The sequence below is a fragment of the Choloepus didactylus genome, chromosome 8 (assembly GCF_015220235.1).
Source record: "Choloepus didactylus isolate mChoDid1 chromosome 8, mChoDid1.pri, whole genome shotgun sequence".
NCBI lineage: Eukaryota > Metazoa > Chordata > Mammalia > Pilosa > Megalonychidae > Choloepus > Choloepus didactylus.
The window spans coordinates 11,617,591-11,644,754 of NC_051314.1; the positions used below are offsets into that span (position 1 = coordinate 11,617,591).

The 27,164-nt window shown below is 38.3% G+C and overlaps 1 protein-coding gene across 1 annotated transcript in view; it reads right to left on the reverse strand.

Moving 5' to 3' along the window:
* Positions 1 to 260: 260 nt before the first annotated feature.
* Positions 261 to 27,164, reverse strand: part of WBP2NL (WBP2 N-terminal like) — a 31,831-nt gene continuing 4,927 nt past the window's right edge. The window contains exons 5-6 of the mRNA XM_037847336.1: positions 22,679 to 22,792; positions 261 to 700 (exon numbers count right to left, since the gene is read on the reverse strand). Coding sequence (XP_037703264.1) covers positions 261 to 700; positions 22,679 to 22,792 — 554 coding nt within the window. The remainder of the gene's footprint in view (positions 701 to 22,678; positions 22,793 to 27,164) is intronic.

Consider the following 27,164-nt stretch of genomic DNA (forward strand, 5'->3'; position numbering starts at 1 on the left):
GGTTTACGGAAACTCTGTATTTTCTGCATGATTTTTCTGTAAACCTACAGCTTCTCTAATAAAAAAATAAATTTATTAAAATTAAAATTAAAAACAAATCTAGGCTTGGAAGAAAAGCTTCACCATCCTTCTAAGATTGTCCTTCCAAGGGCTGGAAAGAACTATCCTGGATATACCCTGGTATGATCACATACCTGAGTTCTCCTCTCCATCCTGACATGAATTTTAGGATGCCACTTTGCTTGATGAATCTTCAAAGCTTACTTCTTCGAAGGTGGAGAATGGGCCTGAGAAGATGAGGTAGAAGGATGAGAAGCCTCATTTCCAGGAGACTGTGATGCCACATTTCCTGCAGGTGGGGCTCCATATCCCTCAGGTTGTGCTTCATATCCCATAGGTGGGGCTTGATATCCCCCAGGTGGGGCTTCATATCCTACAGGAGCGGCTTGATATCCTGGAGGGGGACCTTGATAGCCCCCAGGTGGGGCTTCATAGCCCATAGGTGGAGCTTGATATCCTGCAGGTGGGGCTTGATATCCTGGAGGAGGGGCTTGATATCCCCCAGGTGGGGCTTGATATCCTGCGGGTGAGGCTTGATATACCAGAGGTGGAGCTCCATATCCTGGAAGTGGAGCATCATATCTTGGAGGCAAGGCTCCATATCCTGCAGGTGGGGCTCCATAGATAACAACTGGGACCGCTATAATGAAAAGAGAAAAAAATTTAGTTACCAATTTTTTTAGTGGTAAATGTAAACAAGGAAGAAATGAAAAGAAAGAAGATAAAACATAATAGTGAAGACCTCCATTTCCAGTCCAACATGTAAAGAGCTTAGAAGTCATTACTCTAATCCTCACAACAACAAAAGAGCTGAACAAACCAAAAATCAACAACTCTTCTTAGAAAACTGAGGTCTCACCAGGGAAATTGCCAATCTGAAAAGTGGAAAAACAGGTGAAGTCAGAGAACCACAAAAGACACCACTGGAACCAGCAACTGGTAGGAACAATTAAAGGGTAATTAACAACTGGAGGCCAAGAAAGGATTAGCTTGAGGGATAAAAACTGCTGGGAGCCCAAGGTTAGGAGTTTTACCTCAAGAGTCCCACCAAGTTCTCAGGATGAAGTCTGGAGAAAATTTCCCCTCATGCTTCTGGCAGGGGGAGGCAAAAAGTAACCATTTTGAAATATGCTTAGAACATTCTGTTTTCTTTAACAAAGACCTACTCTTACAGGAAAATATCTTACCAGAGCCTAACCAACATGAGTTTTACTAGAACCTAACCAAAGTAGGTTTTACCAGAGCCTAACCAACATGAGTCAGCAAAAAATATGCAACAACAGCCACTGTAGCTTTCCTATCTCACCTAATATAGGAGGTGAAAGTCACAGCCCAGGGCACAGGTCCATCAAAAGACTGAGACCTAATCATAGGAATACAGAACATTTCTCTTGTCCCCACATCTTACCACCAAATCAACAGCACTCCTGAATAATAGTAGATTAAGCTGAAATAGCTGCAAGGTTCAGACTCTCTTTAAAGAGTCTCTAGGGAAACACAAATTCAACAGGGAAAATAAAAACTGAACACTAGAAGAAATTTTATTTTATGACACCTACAGATATGGCAAACAGTAAACACAGTCTAACTCCTAGCCTGATAAACATAAAACCTCACACTAAAGGGCTATTTACCTAAGATGTTTTTACCTGATACATCACGTCTGCTTTCAACAAAAAATTACCAGACATGCTAAAAGGCAAAAAACAGTCTTAAAAGCCAAAGCAGGCATCCAAACAAGACTCAGATACGGCACAGATTTTGGAATTATCATACCAGGAATTTAAAATAAGTATGATTAATATGCTAAGGGCTCTAGAGGGAAAAGTGTATACATGAAACAACAGATGAATAATGTAAGCAGAGAGTGAAAACTCCAAGAAAGAATGAAAAGGAAATTCTGGAAATAAAAAACACTGTAACAGAAAAGAAGAATGCCCTTGATGGGCTCATCAGTAAATTGGACACAGCCAGAGAAAGAATCAATGAACTTGAAAATATGACATTATAAACAACCCAAACTAAAAAGCAAAGAGAATAAAGAATGAAAAAAAAAATGGTACAGAATATCCAGGAACTGTGAGACAATTAATTACAAAAGGTATAACACACACATAATGTGAATACCAGAAGGAGAAGAAAGAGAGAAAAGAAGAAATATTTGAAGCCTAATAGTGGCTGAGAATTTTCCAAAATTAATGAAAGACACCAAACTACAGAGGCAGGAAGCTCAAAGAACACCAAGCAGAAAAAATACCAAAAATCTGCATCTAGGCATACCATATTCAAACCACAGAAAATCAACCTCAAAGAGAAAATCTTGAAAGGATCCAGAGGAAAAATACATCTTACCTATAAAGGAACAAGAATAAGAATTATATCAGTCTTCTCAGAAAGCATGAGATCAAGAAGATAGTAGTGTGAAATATATTAAGTGCTGAAAGAAAATAAATCACCAACCCAGAATTCTTATCCAGGTAAATTATCCTTCAAAAGTGAAGGAAAGGAACAGGACTGCGGGAAGATGGCAGAGTAGGAAGCTTTAGGAATTGGTCCTTCCACCAAAACAACCATTGAACTGGTAGGAATTATTCCAGAATCAACTACTTTGGAACTCACATTTGCAGAATCCAGGAAGAGCTAGCTGAAGAGGCTGGTAAATTTTTGTAACATTAGCAAACGTCAATTTCTCTGAACTGGCCACCCACCCCCATCACCCAACCACAAGGCATGCAGCTGTGGGGACTGCTTGTGAGACTTGCTGGTGTCAGGCTGGGTGATAAGGAACTTCTCTTTCAAAACCTGCGGGTGTGTGGTGTGACTGCTGGACATTGCTTTTGGTCATTGCTTTTGATAACTGTGGAGTTCCATGGAGAGCAGTCATTGTTTCAACTCCTACAGGCAACTGCAGCAGAGGAGTCTTAAAGACACAGAATCATTTTTTTCCTTCCTTTTCCCCATTTGGAAGCAAAAATAGTTTGGAAAAGTCATATCTGATGGCTCCAGCCCACAAGAAAAAAAAACAGCAATATCAGAAGAGTAGAAGACTTAAATTTACAGTTACAACATAATACTCCAAATATCTAGTTCTCACCAAGAAAATAAAAAACACATAAAAGAAACAGGAAAGTATGGCCAATTCTCAGGGGAAAAAATCTTTTGACAGAAATCATGCCTGAGGAAGCGCATACATTGGAATTATTAGTCAAAGACATTAAATCAATTGTCTTAACTATGTTCAATGAGCAAACTGAATCCCTGAAGAAAGAACTAAAGGATATTAGGAAAAGATTGTCTGAATAAAACAAAAAGACAGGAATTATAAAAAGGAAACAGACAGAAATTCTGGAGCTGCAAAGTACAATAACTGAAATGAAAAACTCACTAGAACGATTCAACAGCACATATGAGCAAGAAGAAAGGATCAGCAAACTTGAAGACATGATGATTGAAATTATGCAGTGTGAGGAACAGAAATTAAAAAAAATTTTTTTTAATAAACAAAGCCTACAGGACCTGTGGGACACCATCAAGCATACCAACAAATGCATCACTGGTGTCCCAGAAGGAAAAAAGAGAGTGAAAGGGGCAGAAAAGTATTTGAGTAAATAATGGTCAAAACTTCCCAGTCTGATGAAAGACATGAATATACACATCCAAGCATCTCAATAAATTCAAAACACAATAAACTCAAAGAGATTCACACCAAAACATTATAGTGAAACTGTCAAAATCCAAAGACAAAGGGAGAATTTTGAAAGCAGAAAGAGAGACGTGACTTTCACATTCAAAGCATACTCACTAAAATTAGCAGCCAATTTCATATCAGAAACCATGGAAGTCCAGAAAGGTAGTGGGATGACATATTTAAAGTCCTTAAAGAGAAAAACTGTCAGTCAAGTAAAATCAAAGTATATATCAAGCAAAAATCTCTTTCAAGAATGAAGGAGAAATTAATACATCTAGAGATAAACAAAACTGAAGGAGTTCATTACTAGAAGACCTGCCCTACAAGATATGCTAAAGGGGGACCTTCAGGCTGAAATTGGAGGACACTAGATAGTAACCTGAAGCAATAAGAAGAAATAAAGAGCACAACAACATGAGTAAATATAAAATTCTATATTAGCCTCTTTAAGATCAACAATCAGATGAAGCCCCCATCCCCATACTGTCGATATTACTTTTCAGTATGAACAAGTTAGGGTGCTCACTGCTTAGACACCCCTGAAGATGGAGAAAGAGATTAAATGAGAGAAAGGGGTAGCAACAAACAAGATAATATTAACAAATGTCTATGAATGGTTAAACTTAAATATAAATATAAATATATATATTTACATGCTGGGGTGTTGGAATAGCTGGAAGGAGGTAAATGACATGGTGGAACCGTAACCTATAACATCCTTTGAAATTTTCTCTATAGCTACTCACTGAATTGTGCTTTGAAAGTCTTCACCTTTCTGTATATACCTTATATTGCATAAGGTGGAAAGAATTGAGACTGTGGAACTGTAAACCATAACAATTTTAGAAAGTACATAACTGCTTGTCAAGCTGTACATCAAAAATTAACATCTTTTTATATGTATGACATATTTTACAATAATGGAAATAGCTGAAATTGTGGAACTGTGACCCATGACATTCTTTGAAATTTGCTCTCTAACTACTTGTTGAATCTTACTTTGAAAGTTATCAGTATTATGTATATATGTTAAAGTTCATAATTTAAAAAAAGTGGTTGTAGGAGTAGCAAAAGACAAGATAGGATTTAACAAAGGATTATGACTACTGATATACAGTATATACAGATATTTCTTTTTAGTCTCTACTGTATTAGAACAGCTAGAAGGAAATAACTGAAATTGTGGAACTGTAATCCATAACATACTTTTAAATTTGCTCTATAACTACCTGTTAAACTGTACTTTGAAAATGATCACTTTTCTGTATATATGCTATATTTCACAATAAAAATGTTTTTTAAAAATCCTATATTACACTTTTTGTAACAGTTTTTTCCTCCCTACATAACTTAAAAAGGTAAATGTGAAAAATAATAATTAATATCTATGGATGGGCATACATGTAAGCTGAGACCATAACATTATAAGGGAGAAGGATGGAAATGACTAGGAGTAGAGCATTTGTACACTACCAAAACTAGGTTGGTATTAATCAAACCAAATATTAAGATCTTAATTATAATCACAAAGGCAACCACTAAGAAAATTACTAAAAACTATACAGAAAAGGAAAGAAGAGAATCAAAATGGTACAATACAGATTGTGGTTGAAAGGGGAGGTTTAGGCTCCTTATATGTCATTAGAAGGAAAGCTAGAGGATGAAACATGGGACTGTATAACATAGTGAACCCTACTGTGGATGATGAACGTGATTAATAGTGAAAATATATGAATGTTTTTCCATGAACTAGAACAAATGTATTTCATTATTAGAATGTGTTAATAATAGAGTGGAATATAGGAAAAAATATACCTAATGTAAACTATGGACTATAGTTAACAGTGATATTTCAATATTCTCTCTTCAATTGAAACACAGGTACCACATCAAGGCTATGTATTAATAATAAGAGGGTATAAGCAGTATATTTAAAAGAAGAAAACAATATATATTTTCTTTTTGGAGCAATGAAAATGTTCTAAAATTGATTATGGTGATGCATACACCACTCTGATTATAGTGAACCACTGACTGTATACTTTGGATGGATTGTATGGTGTGTGAATAAAACTGCTTAAAAATGGTACACAACAAAAAATCAACTAAAAGAAAAAAGTCAGTAATGAGATACATAAGGAACAAATATATTTTGTTTTCTAATTGCTTTATAACATTTCTGTTTAAATAGCAAAGTTTAAGTCCTTCCTTAACAGCTATTACCTTAAATGTAAATAGATTAAATTCTTTTATTAAAAGGCAGTAACTGCCAGACTGGATGAAAAAACATGATATGTGATCTACAAGAGACTCACTTTAGATACAAAGACACAAAGGAGATGAAAGTTAAAGGGCGGAAAAAAGTTTTCCATGAACACAGTAAGCAAAAAAGCCAGGGTGGCTATATTATTGCCATAAAAATATAGTCTTTAAGTTAAAAAAAAAAAAGTTTACCAGAAACAAAGAAGGACATTATATATTGGTAAAAAGTTCAATCCAGCAAGAATATTAATGATTACAAACATATATATACCTAACAGCAAAGACCAAAAATATATGAAGCAAAAACTGAAAGAAATGAAGGGAGAAATAGATAGTTCTACAATAATTGTTGGAGACTTCAATATACCACTTTCAATAATTGACAGAATATCTAGGCAAGATCAATAAGGAAACAGAGGACTTGAACAACACTATAAACTAACTATAACTAATGAACATATATAGAACACAAGGGTGGTTCAATATAAGAAAATCAATGTAACACACATTAAGAGGATGAAAGAAGAAAACAATGAAAAATCAATTGACCTCAACTGATGCAGGAAACAGATCTGACAAAATCCAACATCCTTTCATGATAAAAAAGAAAACTAGGAAGAGAATGGAATTTCCTCAACATGATAAAGGGCATATATGAAAACCACAGTTAACATCATACTCAGTGGCGAAAGACAGAGTGCTTTCCCCCTAAGATCAGGAAGAAGACAATGATGCTCACTTTCACCACTACTATTCAACATTGTACTGGAAGTTCTAGCCAGAACAATTAGGCAAGTAAAAGAAATAAAAGGCATCCAAATGGGAAAGGAAGAAATAAAACTTTCCCTGTTTTCTGCTGACATGATCCTAGATATAGAAAATCCCAAAGAAGCTACAAGAAAGCTACTAGAGCCAATAAATTCAGCAAAGTGGCATGGTACAAGATCAACATGCAACAGTCAGTTGTGTTTCCATACACCAGTAGTGAACAACCTGAAAAGAAACTTAAGAAAACAATGACATTTGCAATAGCAATTAAAAGAACAAATTATCTGGGAATAAATTTAACCAAGGTTGTAAAGGACTTATACACAGAAACTACAAAACATTGATGAAAGAAATTAAATAAGACCTAAATAAATAGAAAGACATTTGTGCTGGTTTGGATTTATGTCCCCCAAAATGCCATGTTCTTTAATGCAATCTTGTGGGGGCCGATGTATTAGTGTTGATTAGGTTGGAATCTCTGGATAAGGCTGTTTCCATGGAGATGTGACCCACCGAACTGTGGGCAATACCTTTGATTAGATTATTTCCATGGAGGTGAGGCCCCACTCATTCAGTGTAGGTTTTGATTAGTTTACTGGAGCCCTATAAAAGATCACAAACAGAAGGACCTCAGAGCAGCTGTAGCTTAGAGACATTTTGGAGAAACACCATTTTGAAACGCAGCCTAGGAGCAAGCAGACGCCAGCTCCATGCCTTACCAGCTAACAGAGGTTTTCCAGACACCATCAGTGCTCTTCAGTGCAGGTACCCTACTGTTGATGCCTGTTCTAGTTTGCTAATGCTGCCAGAATGCAAAACACCAGAAATGGATTGGCTTTTATAAAAGGGGGTTTATTTGGCTACACAGTTACAGTCTTAAGGCCATAAAGTGTCCAAGGTAACACATCAGCAATCGAGTACCTTCACTGGAGAATGGCCAATGGTGTCTTGAAAACCTCTGTTAGCCAGGAAGGCACGTGGCTGGCGTCTGCTCCAAAGTTCTGGTTTCAAAATGGCTTTCTCCCAGGACATTCCTCTCTAGGCTGCAGTTCTTCAAAAATGTCACTCCTAGTTGCACTTGGCGTATCTGTCCTCTCTCAGCTTCTCCAGAGCAAGAATCTGCTTTCAATGGCCGTCTTCAAACTCTCTCATCTGCAGCTCCTGTGCTTTCTTCAAAGTGTCCCTCTTGGCTGCAGCTTCTCTTCAAAATGTCACTCTCAGCTGCACTGAGTTCCTTCTGTTTGTCAGCTCATTTATGTGGCTCCAGTGATTTAATTCAGACCCACCCTGAATGGGTGGGCCAACACCTCCATGGAAATTATCCAATCAGAGTCATCACCTACAGTTGGGTGGGGCTCATCTCCATGGAAACACTCAAAGAATTACAATCTAATTAACAGTGATAGGTCTGCCCACACAAGATTACATCAAAGATAATGGCGTTTGGGGGATATAATACATTCAAACTGGCACAACGCCTTTGTTTGGGCATTTGCATGGACATAAGACTATAACTTTGTAACCAAATAAACCCCTTTTTATAAGAGCCCATTCATTTCTGGTATTTTGTGTAACAGCAGCATTACCAAACTGGAAACAATATCCCATGTTCATGGATTGGAAAAAATTCCAGCAAGTTTTGTTCTTTCAGAAATGGAAAAAACAATCCTCAAAATCATAGGGAACTGAAAGGGGTCCCAAATAAGCCAAAACCATTTTGAAAAGGAAGAACAAAGTTGGAGGAGTCACACTTCTCAATTCCAAAATGTACTACAAAGCTACAGTAATCTAAACAGTGTGATACCGGCATAAGGGTAACACCAACGGAACAGAATTGAGAGTCTAGAAATAAAACCATACATGTATAGCCAGTTGGATCTCTATAACGGTGCCAAATCCACTCAATGGGGAAAGAAAAGATTCTCAATAAATGGTGCTGGTGCAACTGGATATCCACATTCAAAAGAATGAATTTGGACACCTACCTCTCACCATATACAAAAATTAACTCAAAATGGATAAACAACCTAAATATAAATGCTAATAGTATAAAACTCCTAGAAGAAAACATAGGAAAATATGTTAGGGCCTTGTATTAGGCAATGGAGTCCTAGACCTTACATCTAAAGCATGAGCAACAAATGCAAAAACAGATACGCTTTACTTCATTAAAAATTAAAACTTTAGTGCTTCACAAAAGCGAAAAGACAACCTACATAATGGGAGAAAATGTTTGGAAACCACATATCTGATAAGTGTTCAGTACCCAGAATATATAAGAACTCCTACAACTCAACAAAAAAGACAAACAACCCAATTTTAAAATGGCCAAAGGACAAGATATTGAGGGTGATCTTAATGATATGGGAATGCTCAGGTGTGATTAATTTTCTCTTGGTATGGTAGGAGTATATTGGAAGGAATGAAGTCATTTCAGGATATTTGTTTTTCCCATTGCTTTGCTTTGTTTTGTTTGGAAATGTTTTTTGTTTGGTAAATAAAGTAATTTTAAATAAAAAAAGATAAAAGTGGAAATGATAAAATAAAATAAAATGGCCAAAGGATCTGAATAGACATTTCTCTAAAGAAAATATACAAATGGCCAATAGTTACATGAAAAGATGTTCAACATCATTAGCTATTTAAAAATACACATCAAAACTACAATGAGATACTATTTCATACAGCTAGGATGGCTATTACCTTTAAAATAGAAAATAACAAGTGTTGAGAAAGACGTAGAAAAATACGAACCCTAGCACATTGTTGATGGGACTGTAAAATGGTGCAGCTGCTGTGGAAAACAGTTTGGTGGTTCCTCAGAAAGTTGAAAATAGAATTACCATATGACCCAGCAATCCCACTTCTAGGTATATACTCAAAAGAATTGAAAGCAGGGATTTAAACAGATATTTGTATCCCAATGTTCATAGTAGTATTAGTCACAATAGTTAAAAGGTATAAACAACCCAAGTGTCCAAGAGCATATGAACGGATAAAAAAATGTGGTACATTCACACAATGGAATATTATTCTGCTATAAAAAGGTACATCCTACAACATGAACGAACCTTGAACACATCACGTTGTGTGAAATAAGCCAGACACAGGACAAATATTGTACGGTCATACTTACGTGAAATACCTAGAATAGAAAAATATAGAGAGACAGAAAGTAGATTACAGGTGTGGGGATGGGAGTGGGGAATGGGTACAAATTTCTGTTTTGGATGATGAAAATATTCTGGAAAGAGTGGTGAAAGTTAAGCAACATTTTCAATGTACTTAACTTCACAGAATGAAAGGAAAAGCTACAGACTGAGAGAAAACATTTACAAACTACATATCTGATAAAGGACTAGTATGTAGAATATGTAATAACGCAAAACTCCATAGTAAAATAAACAAACAACCCAATTAGAAAATTGGGCCAAAGACATGAAGAAACATTTCACCAAAAAGGATATATAGACAGCAAATAAACACATGAAAAGATGTTCAACATAATTAGCCATTAGGGAAAGGGAAATTAAAACTACAATGAGATATCATTATATGCCTATCAGAATGACTAAAGTAAAAAAATATTGACAGCACCATATGCTGGAGAGGATGCAGATAAAAATGAATCACTCAGGCTACTCCTATAGGGCAGCTGGTAAACAGCCAGGAAATGTATGAAACAGTTGATTCGGGAATTTCTGCAACAAGTCAGTCACCCATCATACACCAATGTGGAACAGGTGGAACTCCTGTGATTGCAGCAAAAAACTGTAAGTTTCCCCAGCCAGGGGGCTGGCAACCCTCTCCCCCAGGCACAGCAGACTATCTTGGAGCTGATTCCCAAGGGAAAAAGAAACAATCTGAACTGGGAGCAAGGAGGGGGCTCAACCCAGCACCAACTGCAGAATTAATTAACAAATTCGGATTGCTGAATAAAAGCTCCAAGCACAGATAAACCAGCCTTGAGAACCAAAGGAGCTGGGAGGAATCCCCCCCGTCCCCCCCACCCACCCCCAGCAGAGAGGAGGCAGGGCTGACAACAACAACAACTAAAAAAAACAGAGACTTGTAATCGGAAGTGTTCAGAATACTGGAAAAGGGCTGGGCTCCAAGAAAAAGGAGCACATAGAAACTGTTACTAAATAGGGCTCTGGCTTCCAAATCTGGGGAGCTAGGGTCCTGTTCTGGAAAGGGTTTTCTTTTCTTCTTTCTTGATCGCTGACTCTTCATATTTTTAGTTTTCAATAGCACATCAGAACTCCTGCTTCAGCACTGCCCCAGGCAAGGGGAATTTTTTGAAACAACTATTCTAAGTCCTTCATTACAATTACAGAAAGTCTCAGATATTTGCAGTTGGTCCCTGGATCCAGGCAAGGGTGGAACTAAGATAGGTCTGAGAGACAAAGAAGACAAGGGGGGCAGGGCCCAGCTCATGAGGTGGGCTTCCCTCAGAGAACTCAGACCCCAGAGGCTGGAAACCAGAAACCAGCCTGAGTCAGCCATACCCCTGGCAGGGACAGGATCTGCAGAGAATTAAAGGCACCTGCCACACCTCTTTACACTGATGGGGAGCTGTGGGCTGGCAAGCACCACCTGCTGGACAGGATAGGAAAAGCACAGAGTCTAGAGGATTCACAGGAGGGTCTGACAACCTGAGGAATCTCATTCTCAGAGAAACTTCACACCCCCTTCCTGAGACCTGGGCCTCTCTGGAATGGGAAAATCTGATTGGGGTAGATTGTATCTGGGAGACCCTCTCACAAAATACATCGAGTCAGGGCAAGAACAAGAAAAAGAAGAGGTGAAAACTTCTGATTAACTAAACAGAAGCTAGGTTAGAGGTCTAGAATAAGGTGAACTGCATGCTAAAGAACAGAGAACAAAGTCAACCAACAAGAAAACCGTAGGTAAAAGAGGGAAAACAAACTCCAGAATAGACTAATCAAGAAAATCACATGCCTAGACAGCTAAAAATAATGAAACATACTAGGAAACACAAAAATATGGACCAGCCTAAGGAACAAACTAATACTTCAATAGAGATACAGGAATTGAAACAACTGATTAAAGATGTTTGTGAAAAAGAGACCTGTGCTTCAAGAAATACTAAAGCGAGTGCTACAGGCTGATAGGAAAATACAGGTTTGGAGAAGAGTGTAGAAATGAACAATATCAGGAAGGGTAAAAGGACAGAGACAAAAAATAAGACAAGACATATGTGATGGTTAGGTTCATGTGTCTACTTGGCCAGGTGATGGTGCCCAGGTGTCTGGTCAAGCAAGCACTGGCCTAACCACTACTACAAGGACATTTGTGGCTGGTTAATAAACCAGAAGGCTGGTTTATTAAATCATCAGTCAGTTGGCTGCAGCTGTGACTGATTACACCCATGAAGGGCATGTCATCCACAATGAGAATGCAATCAGCTGGATTTAATCCAATCAGTTGAAGATTTTTAAGTGAGAAAGATAGAGGACCTTCACTTCTTCTTTAGCTGACCAGTGAAGCATTTCCTGAGGAGTTCATTATAGCCAGTTTGTTGTCTGAGAAGTTCATCGAACATGTTCATCAGAGTTGCCACTTTGCTGCCTGAGGAGTTCACTGAACATCTTCATTGGAGTTGCCAGTCTGCTGCCTGCCCTATGGAATTTGGACTCATGCAACCAAACAGTTGCATGAAACAGTTTTATAAAATCTTATATTTAGATAATCTCTTGTTCATTCTGTCTCCCTAGAGAACCCTAACTAATACAACATATAAAAGCCAAAAGAGAAAATGGTAGAAGAAACTACTGCCCTTAGAGTAATAACACTAAATGTTAATGGATTTTAACCCATTTAATTCCCAATACAAAGGCAAAGACTGGCATAATGAATTAAAAACCAAGACCCAGATATATGCTATCTACAAGAAACTCATTTTAGACAAAAGGACAAAAATAGGATGAACATGAAAGGTTGGTAAAAAAAAACACATGTCATGTGAACAACAACAAGAAAAAAGCAGAGTAGCTATATTACTATCAGACAAATTAGACTTCAAATGTAAAACAATTAACAGAGACAAAGGACACTACATATTAATAAAAGGGACAACTCATCAAGAAAACATAACAATCATAAATATTTATGCACTGAGCCAGAGTGCCCCAAAAGATGTGAGGAAAACACTGACAACACTGAAGGGAGAAGTAGATACCTTTACAATAGTTGGAGACTTCAATACACCGCTCTCATCAATGGACAGAATATCTAGACAGAGGATCAGTAAGGAAACAGAGATGCTGAATTGTATGACAGATGAACTAGACTTGACAGATGTTTATACAACACTACACCCTACAACAGCAGGATACACATTCTTCTCAAGTGCTCATGGATCATTCTCTAGGATAGACCACATGTTGGGTCACAAAGCAAGTCTCAGCAAATTTTAAAAAATTGATATTATATAAAACACCTTCTTAGATCATAATGAAATAAAGCTGGAAATCAATAACAGGCAGAAGGTCAGAAAATTCACAAATATATGGAAGCTAAATAACACATTCTTAAACAACAGTGGATAAAGGAAGAAATTACAAGATAAATTAGTAAATACTTTGAAACAAATGAAAATGAAAACACAAAATACCAAAATTTATGGGATGCAGCAAAGGCGGTGCTGAGAGGGAAATTTATTGCCCTAAATGCCTATTTTAAAAGAAAAGAAAGAGAAAAAAATTGAGGAATTAACTGCTCACCTGGAGGAACTAGAGAAAGAACAGCAAACCAACCCCAAAGCAAACAGAAGGAAAGAAATAACAAAGATTAGAGCAGAATGAAATGAAACTGAGAACAGGAAAACAATAGAAAGAATCAACAAAAACAGAAGTTTGTACTTTGAGAAAATCAATAAAATCAATGGACCCTTAGCTAGGCTAACAAAAATTAAAAGAGAACGGATGCAAATAAACACAATTAGAAATGGAAAAGGTGACGTAACTACTGACCTGACAGAACTAAAGGAGATAATGAGAGGATACTATGAGCAGATACACACTAATAAATTAGACAATCTAGATGAAATGGACAACTTCCTAGAAAAGCATGAACAACCAACATTGACTCAAGAAGAAATGACCTCAACAAACCAACCACAAGTGACGAGATTGAGTCAGTCATCAAAAAGCTCCCAAAAAAGAAAAGCCCAGGACCAGATGGCTTTACATGTGAATTCTACCAAGCATTCAAGAAGGCATTAATACGAATCCTGCTCAAACTCTTCAAAAAAAAAAAAACACTGAAGAGAGGGAAAGCTACCTAACTCATCCTATGAAGCCAACATCACTCTATTACCAAAGCCAGACAAAGATACCAAAAAAAAAAAAATTATAGACCAATCTTTTTAATGAATATAGATGCAAAAATCCTCAACAAAATACTCACAAATTGAATCCACCAGCACATTAAAAGATTTATACACCATGACCAAGTAGGATTTATTCCAGGTATGCAAGGCTGGTTCAACACAAGAAAATAAATTAATGTAATACACCACATCAATAAATCAAAGCAGAAGAACTACATGATCATATCAATCAATGCAGAAAAGGCATTTGACAAAATTCAACATTCTTTCTTGATGAAAACACTTCAAAGGATACGAATAGAAGGGAACTTTCTCAATGTGATAAAGGCAATATACAAAAAAACCCACAGCTAACATCTTCCTCAATGGGGAAAGATTGAAAACTTTCCATCTAAGATTAGGAAGAAGACAGGTATGCCCACTGTCACCATTGTTATTCAACATTGTGCTGGAAGTTCTAGCTAGAGCAATTAGGCAAGACACAGAAATAAAAGGCATCCAAATGGAGAGGATCTAAGATGGCAGCATAGAGAGGAGTGGAAGCTAACTAGTCTCCCTGAAACAACTAAAAAACACCAGAAACAACTAGTAAATAATCCAGAATAACTGCGGGGGGACAAATGTGACCGTCCACTCATCATACACCAACCTGAATTGGGAGGAATGCCAGAGATCACAGCATAAACTCTGTAAGTAAAAACTGCAGATCCAAGCTGGGAGACCTCTACCTCCACAGTACGAGCTGCAAAGCTTCATGGTGCCAGAGAGAAGCTCTCTCCAAGCAAGTGACCATAGCTCAGCTGAGCTCCAACTGGGGTTTTAATTAGCAAGTGTGAACTGCTCACTATGAGCTACAAATCCCCAACAAGCAGACAGAGGCTTTGGGTGACAACTGACCTTGGAGAGCTGGGGGGCGGGTAGCCGCAGACTAGCTCTGAAGGGGACTTCCTGTTCCTTTTTTGGCTTCGTGAAGAGAGCCTCAGCCATTTTCAGTTCCCAAGGCTCTGACTGGGACAGGGGAAGAGGTAGCACAGGCAGAGAGAGACCATTGAAATGCTAATGATCTCTCCCTAGGGGATCTATCTTCTCTAAGAGGAAAGGGGTGGGTCCCAGCTCTACTACCCACCTTCCATTCAAAACCAGACCCCAGAGCCTGGGGGAAAACAGCCATGGGCCACACCTCCTTACACCAGTCTGGAGTTACAGGCTAACAGGTGCCACCTGCTGGGCAGAAAAGCACAGTGACCTGAGGCATCACAGGGTGTACCAATTTTCTAAGACACACCCTCAGGGGAACTAGATACTGAATAGTTCTTCCTTCTGAGACCTGAGCCCATTCTGGTCTGGGAAAACCTGATTTGGGTAACCAAGGAAACCATGCCTAGACAAAAGAAAACTACAACCTACACTAAGAAAATGAAGTTATGGCCCAGTCAAAGGAACAAACTTACACTTCAACTGAGATACAGGAATTTAAACAAGTGCTAGATCAATTCATAAACTTTAGGGAAGATATGGCAAAAGAGATGAACCATATAATGAAAACACTCGGCGTACATAAGGTAGAAATTGAAAGTTTGGAAAACCAACTGGCAGAATCTATGGAAATCAAAGGCACAACATAAGAGATGAAAGACACAGTGAAGACATACAGCAGCAGCTCTCAAGAGGCAGAAGAAAACACTCAGGAACTGGAGAACAAGGCACCTGAAAGCCTACACACAAAAGAACAGATAGAGAAAAGAATGGAAAAATGCGAGCAATGTCTCCAGGAACTTAAGGACAAAACAAAAAGCAAAAATGTACGTGTCATTGGTATCACAGAAGGAGAAGAGAAGGGAAAAGGGGCAGAAGCAGTAATAGAGGAAACAATCAATGAAAATTTCCCATCTCTTATGAAAGACATATAATTACGGATCTAAGAAGTGCAGCATACCCCAAACACAATAGATCTGAATAGGCCTATGCCAAAACACTTCATTATCAGATTATCAAACATCAAAGATAAAGAGAGAATCCTGAAAACAGCATGAGAAAAGAGATCCATCACATACAAAAGAAGCTTGATAAGACTATGTGTGGAGTTCTCAATAGAAACCATGGAGGCAAGAAGGAAGTGGTGTGATATATTTAAGATACTGAAAGAGAAAAACCACCAACCAAGAATTCTATATCCGGCAGAACTATCCGGACAAACAGACAATGACAGAGTTTGTGAACAAGATACCTGCTCTACAGGAAACACTAAAGGAAACACTGCAGACAGAAAGGAAAAGACAGGAGTGAGAGGTTTGGAAAACAATTTTGGGAGATAGTAGCACAGCAATGTAAGTACACTGAACAAAGACGACTGTGAATATGGTTGAAAGAGGAAGGCTGGGACCATATGGGACACCACAATAAAAGACAAATGATAAAGACTGGGACTGTGTAACTCAGGGAAACCCAGGGTGATCAATGATCGTAATAAAAGGTACAACTATGTTTTTACATGAGGTAGAACAAATGAATGTCAACATTGCAAGGTGTTAAAAATAGGGTGGGATTGGGGGGAAAATACAGTCAATGTAAACTAGAGACTGTAATTAACAGAAACATTGTATTATGCTTCCTTTAATATAAAAAAGGCAATATACCAAAGCTAAATGAATATGGGGGAGGCGGAATAGGGGAACGGTTATGGGACACCTGGCATGGTGATGTTGTCTGACTCTTTATTCTACTTTAGGTTAATGCTGTCTTTCCTTTTGTCGCTTTCTAGCTATCAAGTTCTGTTTTTTTGTTTTTGTTTTTCTCTTTCTCTTTTCTTTTTCTTTTGACTCTCTGCCTTCTTTGACTCTTCCTCCATCTTTATGGAAGAAATGGAGATGTCCTTATATAGATAGTGGTGATGGTGCTGAATACATAAATACGTGACTATACAGGGAACCAACGACTGTTTACTTAGAACAGAATGTATGATGTGTTATCAAAACCATCTTAAAAGAAATGGGTTGATGAAGAAAACGTGAGGGCACTATAATGAGTGAAATAAGACAGACACATAAAGGCAAATATTGCAGGGTCTCACTGATATGAACTAATTATAATATGTAAACTCATAGACATAAAATACAAGTTACCAGGATATAGAACGAGGCTAAAGAATGGGGAGTGGTTGCTTATTATGAGCAGAATGTTCAACTAGGGTGAACTTAAATATTTGGAAATGGACAGGGGTGACGGTAGCATGTTGTGAGAATAACTAACAGTGCTGAATGGTGTGTGAAGGTGGTGGAAAGGGTAAGCTCAGAGTCACGCATGTCACCAGAAGGAAAGTTGGAGGTTAAAAGATGGGAATGTATAATACAATGAATCTTGTGGTGGACAATGTCCGTGATTAACTATACAAATATTAGAATTCTCTCTCATGAACTAGAACAAATGTATGATACTATAACTAGAAGTTAATAATAGAGAGGTATATAGGGAAAAAATATATACCTATTGAGAAAAAAATTTTAATTGTGGTGACAGGTGCACAGGTGTATAATGGTATCATGGGCAATTGATTGTACACTGGATCTTTGGATAATTTTATGGTATGTGAACAATCTCAATAAAAAATACAGGAATGTATAAAACAGTGAAAAAACATATGAAAAGATGCTCAACTTCATTGGGTATTAGGGAAATGCAAATCAAAACCACAGTGAGATATCATTTCTGGCCATTAACAATGAAACAGAAAATCACAAGTGCTGGAGAGGATGTGGAGAAAAAGGTACAGTTATTCACTGTTGGTGGGAATGTAGAATGGTGTAGCCACTCTGGAAGGCAGTGTGACAGTTCCTCAGGAAGCTAAGTATAGAACTGCCATATGATCCAGCAATTCCATTACTAGGTATATATTCAGAAGAACTGAAAGCTAAGACATGAACAGACATTCGTAAACAGATGTTTATAGCAGCATTATTCACAATTGCCAAGAGATGAAAACAACCCAAATGTGCCTCAGTGGACAAGTGGATTACCAAACTGTGGTATATACACACAATGTAATATTATGCAGCTGTAAGACAGAACAACGTCACAGAACATATAATAACATGGATGAACCTTGAGGACGTTACGTTGAGCAAAGTTAGCCAGAAACAAAAGGACAAATACTGTATGGTCTCACTAATATGAACTAACATTAATGAGCAAACTTTGAGAGTCAAAAGCTGAGAAACAGGCTGTCAGCAGATAGAAAGAGGGTAGAGATCAGGCACTTGATGCTGAAGGAGTATAAAATGTTCAATAGGCAATGATGAAGACTAAATATACAAATATAAAAATGTTGTTACATGTAGGAGAACAAATGAATGTGAACCTTGCAAGGTGTTGAAAAAAAGATGGCATTGGGGAAAAATATAATCAAAGCAAACTGGAGTCTACGGTTAACAGTAACATTGTAATATGCTTCCATTAAATGTAACAAAGGCAATATACCATAGCCAAATGTCTATGAGGGGGGATATAAAGGAGGGGTATGGGATTTTTGGTGGTGGTGGTGTTGTCTGACCTTATTATTACATTGTACTGTATGGTATTTTATTTTTTTCATCTTTTTATTATTCTTTTAAAAAATTTTTTGAAGTAATGAATATGTTCAAGTGCTGACTGTGGTGACGAATGCACAACTATATGATGATACCGTGAACAATTGACTGTACACTGTGGATGACTGTATGGCATGTGAATATATCTCTATAAAATTGCTGGGGAAAATGTAAACAGAGGGATACAAGTGCTGGAGAAAACACAGCGAGAGAGATATACTTATTTACTGTTGGTGGGGAAGTAGAATGGAGTAGCCTTTCTGGAGGACAGTGTGGTGGTTCCACAAGAAGCTAAGTATGTAGGCGACATAAGGTCCTGCAACCTCATTATGGGGTATGTACTTGGAGGATCTGAGAGCAAGGACACGAATGGACACTTGCACACTGGTGTTTATGGTGGCAGTATTCACAATTTGAAATAAACGGAGGTGGCCTATGGGTACATCGACTGACAGAAGGGTGAACTGTGGTGTATGCATACAATAGAATACTGAGCAGCTGGAAAAAGGAATGAAGCTGTGAGAACACAACTAGGTGAATGGATCTAGAAGATAGCATTTTGAGTGAGGTATACCAGAAACAAAAAGAAATATAATGCCTCACGAATATGGACTAACTATAATGTGGAGACTCTGAGAATTGAGTCTTAGAGCACAGCTTCTCAGGGGAATGCTTATTGTAATGGTCCCTAGATTGTAAGCTCTTGCAGCAGTCACATCTATTCCTGAGTTGTAATGGTTATCTCTAAATTCTGAGATGCTGAGCTTGCTGTGTATGACCTGGTCGGTCTCTGGAACTTTGGGTATCTGTGTGACACCCGAAACTCAGAGCTAGAGCTTGGCAGCTGTGAATGTCAGTATTACCTCACGCAGTAACTGTTTAAAAAAAACTGAAAAAGAGCTCAGACCTCAGTTAGAGATATGAATGAAGCAGACTTGGTTAGGACTAAGGCAAATCAGACCAAAGGGTAAAGGACAATATTGACTGTGTTTTAAAACTTCAACTTCTGTGTGAGACCAAAGGAAGAGATGAGATGTTTATTTGGTGCAGGACCTATATTTTCTGTAGCATACTAAATAATATAACTTGTACAGTTTATTCAAATACTATAATTACATGGAACTTTGAATAGGAAGTGAGAGATGGTAGGTTTGTACAGGGATGTATTGGAATTTAGTGTGAAATTCCAATACATCCCAAAGTAATTTGGGCAGAGAATGATGATATATTTGCAGGGAATCCTGGGGAATTGGGGAAGAATGCAGAAAGGTTGGACTTCCCCAGCTGGCTTGTTACTGGTGTTCTTGCAAATGCTAGGACTGACAGTTTGGTAGGATGAGCCCTTGATCTTGGGATGTGCCCTTGTGAAGCCTGTTGCTGCAAAGGAGAGGTTTATAATTGTGCCTAAGAGTATCCCCCAGAGAACCTCTTTATTGCTCAGATGTGGCCCTCTCTCTCTCTCTAAGCCCATGCAGCAGGTGAACTCACTGGTCCCCCTCAACTGGGACTCGACTTCCAGGGGTATAAATCTCCCTGGCAACAGGGGACATGGCTCCTGGGGATCAGCCTGGGCATGGCATCAGGGGATTGAGAAAATCTTCTTGACAGAAAGGGGTAAGTGAAATGAAACACAACAGTTTCAGTGGCTGAGAAATTTCAAATGTAGTTAAGAGGTCTCTGGAGGGCATTCTTATGTGTTATATAGATCCCTCTTTTTAAATTTTTAATGTACTGGAACAGCTAGAAGGAAATACTTGAAACTGTCAAACTGCAACCCAGTAGCCTTGATTCTTGAAGACAATTGTTAACTATGTAGCTTACATGGTGTGACAGTGTGATTGTAAAAACTTTGTGGCTCACATTTCGTTTGTCCAGTGTATGGACAGATGAGTAGAAAAATGTGGACAAAAATTAAATGAAAAATAGCGTGAGATGAGGGGCAATGGAATATTTTGAGTGTTTTTTTTTTTACTACTATTTTCATTATTTATTTTGGAGTAATAAAAATGTTCAAAAGGTGATTCTGGTGATGAATGCACAAGTATATGATGGTACTGTGAATAGCTGATTGTACACTGTGGATGACTGTAGGGTGTTTAAATGTATCTCAATAAAACCATATTAAAAATGAAAGAATGTAAACTGAAACAATCACTCTGAAAAACACCTTAGCAGTTTCTTAAAAAACTAAACATGCGACTACCATACAACCCAGCAATTGCACTCCTTGGCATTTATCCCAAAGAAACGAAAATTTATCTTTACACAAAAGCCTGTGGAGGAATGTTTATAGAGCCTTATGTGTAATAGCTAAAAACCGGAAACAATCCAGATGTTCTTCAACTGCTGAGTGGTTAAACAAACTCTGGTACATCCAGATGATGAAATATTACTCAGCAATAAAAAGGAACAAACTTTTGATACATATAACAACCTGGATGAATTTCCAGTGAATTATGCTGAGTGAAAAAAGCCTAGCCCAAAAGGTTACATACTGTCAGATTCCATTTATATAACATTCTTTAATTGAGAAATTATAGAAATGGGGAACAGATTAGTTGTTGCCAGGTGTGAAGGAGGTAGAGGGGGGTAGGTGTGGCTATAAAAAGGCAACATGAGGGATCCCTGCCATGATAAGAGTGTTCTGCATCTTGGTTGTATCCATGTCAGTCTCCTGGCTGTGATACTGTACTGCAGTTATGCAGATATTACCACTGTGAGAAATTGGGGAAAAGGTACAAGAGATCACTATTATTACATACAACTGCATGTGACTCTATAATTGTCTTAAAATAAAATGTTTAATTTTAAAAACCTAGCAACTCTTACTTTAGATTATAGACATTAGATTTTAGTAACCTTTTAAAAACTAAGGTAGCTATCGAGGTAACAAAGAAGCAGCCTTTAGTTGCATATAAAACTAAAAGCCCAAGGTATACTCATTATGCTGTGGTGAGAACCCAAAAAAGGACATTTGGGGTCTCATGACAGTCTGTCAAGAGATCTCTTGAGGCCCACCAGTAGATAGTGGGCCACATTTGAGAATCATTAATCATTCTGAGCAAAACTGCACGGGGTAACTGTTAAAGAATACAGACCATGAAGCCCAAGGCTTGAGTTCCTCCATGAGGTTGAAGAGAGCATCACACAGGCAAGATGGCTATGCTTGTGTGAGAAGGGTAGGGAGAAGCAGGAAAAAGCATAAGTTTCTGCTCAGACTGTTTAGTGATTTAGAGTTATATACCCCAGGAAAACATGTTCTTAAACTTAATCCATTCCTGTGGATATGAATCCATTGTAAGTAGGACCTTTTGATAACCATTACTTTAGTTAAGGTGTAGTCCAACTCAATGACAATGGGTCTTAATCCTATTACTGGAGTCCTTTATAAGCAAAATGAAATTCAGACAGAGAAAAAGAAAACCACAGGAAACAAGAGCTGAAGGTCAGTGGGACATGGAAGAGAAGGGAGAGGCCAAGAGAGGCTGCTATATGCACTGCCATGTGGAGGAGCCCAGGACGAAGGATCACTGGTGGAGTGCCAGTCTTCAAGAAGAAAGCATCACTGTAAAGACACCCTGATTTGGACTTTTTCTAGACTCAGAACTGTGAGCCAATACATTCCCATTGTTTAAGCCAACCCACTGCATGGTATTTGCTACAGCAACCAAGGAAACCAAAACAGGTGGTAAGCTGGTGATTCTTCCCACTAATGGGAGTTGCCCAGGTTTGTTTCATGTTTGTACATAAAAGTTAAAGAAAGCCCAAAACCAAAGCCAGTCACTTGCTGACTTGCCCCTGGGTTACATTGTAGAAATAAAGTCTTGGACTCAACCATTTTCCAACCTCCTAAACCTCTCCTGCTTCTCCTGCAGGAGATTTGGAGGTGAGTCTTCAGTGGCAAGTCTTGGGACCCTGGTATATCTTCCAGCTACCAAGAAGAACCGCCCAGCCATATCTTACCTGCACAAGGCGTCTGTGGAGTGCACATCATGTTCCCCTGCCCAGAAACAACCACATACATTCCTGGAGGGCCATACCAGTAATTTATAGTTCTGAGTGGAGCTCCTCTGGCAGCTGAGAAGACACAGTTAACAAATCAGGACTTGTTTACTCTTTTAAGTCAGATGTACAGCAGCTATCCACCCAATAATTAACAGAGTATTAACCACAAGGTTATATGTGTGACCAACAATGCTTCCAGGATCTAAGATAAAAAATATGCACGCCCATTGTTCTAAGCAGCGTGCTTCTTAAGGGCAGAGATTGTGTCTCACTTGGCTATTCATGATCTAGGAGAGCATATACCATAACACTTTTTCAGAAAACATTTCCAAGTGAGGATTCTATCAAGTTGACAAGATACGTGCTTTAAAGAAAAAAGTAAGGGCATTATCAGACAGACCTGGTTTCTAATCCAAGATCCATTACCTATAAACTTTGCAACCTTGGGCATGTCATATATCTGCCCTATTCTGTAAACTAGGATAACAACTGCTACATAGGATTGCTGTGCGGGTTTATTAATGATTGGCATTTTAATGAGTCAAAACATCATGATCATTCTCATCATAAATTAAAAGCAAGGATTCTGCAGGAAAGTGACTGTTCCTAAATGGATTGGGACACGGTACAGGGGAGGGGGTCAGAGGCTGAGATTCTGATACTGTTCAGAGACACCTGGGTACCAATTCTGCTTTCTCCCCTTTAATGAGGAGGTGGCTTGACTGTTGCTGAATGTGGCTCAAAAGTCCAAACAGCCAAGAGTGTGCAGTTACCTTAAATGGAAACGCATAGATTCTTACCATAAATTCTTCCAGAACTTCCAGAAGGTCCCTGTATAATCAAGCAGTGGCACAGCAAGAATCAAGCACACCCACCCAGGAAAACCCTACCTTCAGGGAAAGCATCACAACAGCCATGAGTCTCTGTCCTCACTATTTATGTCTTAGGATCTCTATTCAATTTCACTAATATTTTTAAAAATTTTATCCAATACTCTGTCTTTTGGTAGTTATTCTTCTATAAGAGCTTTAAAAAGGGTGAGGATATTGTCTTTCGTTTATAAACCATCCTCTTGTATTATTATATATTTAATCTGCCAGGTGAGTTTATCCATTTATCAAGTTCAATGAAATCCCCCTGGGAGTTGAATGGGCATTGCATCACATGAGCACATTTACTTTGTGCATATTGTCACCTGTATGATAGTTTTCTGAAGCGAAAGCAAAACATTGTTTCCACTCATGTTTTAAATTTTATTTGAATAAGTCCCACATTCCCTAGTTAATAATAATAGCTAACATTTACCAAGTACCCACTGTCCTCATTTAACAGATGAGGAAACCCAAACATAGGGAAATCAAATAACTTAACCAAGGTTACAAAAAAGCTACGGAATGTTAGTGCTGAGATTTGAGACCAGACACTCTGATTCTAGAGCCCTGGAGCCTGCCCCCTTTGCCACTACAGTATACCATCTCTCCAGAGTTAATTCCCAAGCTTTTGATATTTTGTCCCTGTGTGTAAGCTTTTTTCACTGAACTTCCTAATTGTATGTCCCAAATATTAAAAAAGAAAATACTAATGATTTGTGAGTTTAGTTTTTCAGTCGTGAAACTTCCAAATTGCTTTGATAACTCTATTTTTTATTGATTTTCAAGCATAAAATAATGTCACCTTCAGTGTGTTCTTTTTATCTATTCCATTTCTAAAAATATGTCTTTCATTGCTTCCTCATCTCTAAAAACTATACTCAACCATAACAAGCTTCACAGATATGGCAGCTGTAGCTACCAGGCACTGTGCTAGACTCTGTAACAGGAATGAAAGAGACAGACTTCCTCCTTTTAGAAGCTCACATTCTAATGGTGGGGAGAGACAGATAAATAAACAACAAATTATTGCACAGTGTTATAAGAGCTATAACAGAGGGATGAAAAATATACCATAGGCACTGTATCTCAGTGGAAGGATATGGGTTTACCAGATAGAGAAAGAAGAAAAGGCATTTGAGAAGGAGGGACATTTGATCTCCAGTAAGGACATTGTGGAAAACACCTTGATGAAGCTAGCCCTGCAGGGAAAGCACAGGACAAACAGGAACCTGGGAAAAACATCTTGGGCTCCAAAAATGGCAAGCTCTTAATGATTTACTTGAGGCTAGGGAACCTCACCCAGAGTGAGCCCTTGTGAGAGACAGGTAAGTGGAGATAACTCTGGCTATGACACACACCCTGCATTTAGTACCAGTATGGATCCAGATCCAGAGACAAACCCCAAATCACCCTGAATAATAAAAATAGGTAACATTTATCAAGTGCTTACTATGGGCCAGGTATGTTCTAAGCACTTAACATGTATTTACTCATTTAATCCTCACAACCGGTCCATGATGGACTTAATATTATTACTCTCATTTTACAGATGAGTAAACTGAGGCTCAAGGAGGTTCTGTGACTTGCCAAAGGTCACCCAGCTAGTAAGTGGCAGATTTGAGATTCAAACCCAGGCAGTTAGGGGGATAGGGAAAAGGAATTAAAGCACATTGTTTTTATTTTATTCAAATATGTCTTTCTGATTTTTTCCCAACATTCAAAACCCATAGCAAAGTAAGAGAGGGGTGGATATGTGATCCTAAAGATTGGATTGCATTAAGGCAATCTGGGGTGAACTTTGGCCATCCCTTCAGACATGAAAACACTGTTTAAGATATTTTACAAATATGGTCACATTTTATCTTCAGAACAACTCTGCAAGATATGTGTTTAGTACCCTCATTTTACAGGTGAAGAAACAGATTCAGAGAGTATGGGTACCCAGGGCTCAGGGCTTTCCCCAAGTGCCTTCAAGTCTGTGCACACAGCAGCTTGCGTGACCTAGGTCAGTTAAGGTTTGACCTATTCTCCTTGTAAAATCAGGCCTCCAGCACTGAGTATCATCTATAGCTTGCCTTTCTGAAACTACCTCCTCCCTGAAACTCCTGAGGTACTTTATCTAGAAGATAATCTATAATCCTCCCCTCTTCTTTGTTCACTACAATCCCTCCCTATGTCACAAGACCCCCGCCCCTGTGCTTATGTTCTCATACCCATCTGAATGCCTTTGTCCTAACCCTTATAAACCACTCCCTGGCACCCCTTGCTTTTGCGAAATATCTTCACTTTGAACTCTGAATCTGCCATCATTTGGAGCAGCTCCTGAATCCAGGCAACACGACCGACTTCCATTTCTTTGTAAGTAAGCCCCAAATAAAAACTTCATGCCTCTGAACATGTCCAGCATCTTCTTTGGCCTCTCGGCAGCAAAGACCCACTTGGGCCATGACAGAGAGGTTCATGCTCAATCAAAAGGGACAAGGTTTAGACGTCAGGTCTGACTCCAGAACTCATGCTGGTCCTAGAGGACCACCAGCAGCTGTCAAATGGGTGCAGCTTGTACATTCCCTGGCCTTACTCTCCTTGCACTGTTAAAACTAAAAGTAATGGTAACCAATGTTCCTACTTCTCAGCCTCCTGTAATCTGGCTCCCCTACTACCTTTCTCCTCCAGCACTTTGCTGAAACCGCTCATTGAGACTATTAATAAACTCTAATTTCTACATACCATGCACATCTTTCAGTCTTCATTTTCTCAAACATGTATGCAGCAGCTAACACAGATGACCAACCTCTATTGCTTTAAACTTTCTCCTCCCTTGACTTCTAGGGTAATAAATTCACTCAATTCTTCTCCCTCTCTGTCCAGCCCTTCTGAATGTTCTTTGCAGATAACTCTTCTTCTGCCCATCCCTCAAATGCTGAGGACCACTCTTCAGATGCACCTCATCTCCTGAGCTCCAGAATGCACATCCAGTGGCTTTTTCCATCTCCATGTACCTCATGATTTATGGTAAAAGAATTAAGAGTGTAGGTGCAAAAGAACACACATCAGCTATGTGGTATTCCTGCAAAAATGCATGACCTGAATATAATCATAAGGAAACAGACAAACCCAAATTGAGGGACATCCTACAAAATAATGAGCCAGTACTCTTAAAAATGTCAATGTCACAAAAAAAAAAAAGCAAGGCTGAATATATTCCAGATAAAAGGAGACGAAACAAATATAACAGTCAAATTCAATGCATGATCTGGAATTAGATCCTGCATTAGAAAAAAAAAATGGTACTATTAGGAACAGTAATGGGATAATCATTTGAATCTGAAAATAAACAATATATTAAATAATAGTATTATATCAATGTTGAATTTTCTGAATTTGGTAAGTACATAGAGGTTATATAAGAGAATGTCCTTATTCTTAGGAGATACAATCTCAAGTATTTAGGAATGAAAGTAATGATCTGTGTAACTTGCTCCCAAATAGTTCAGCAAAAGCAAACAAACAAAAAAAGAATAAGACAAATCAAATGTGGGAAAATGGTTACAATGGATAAATCTAGATGAAGG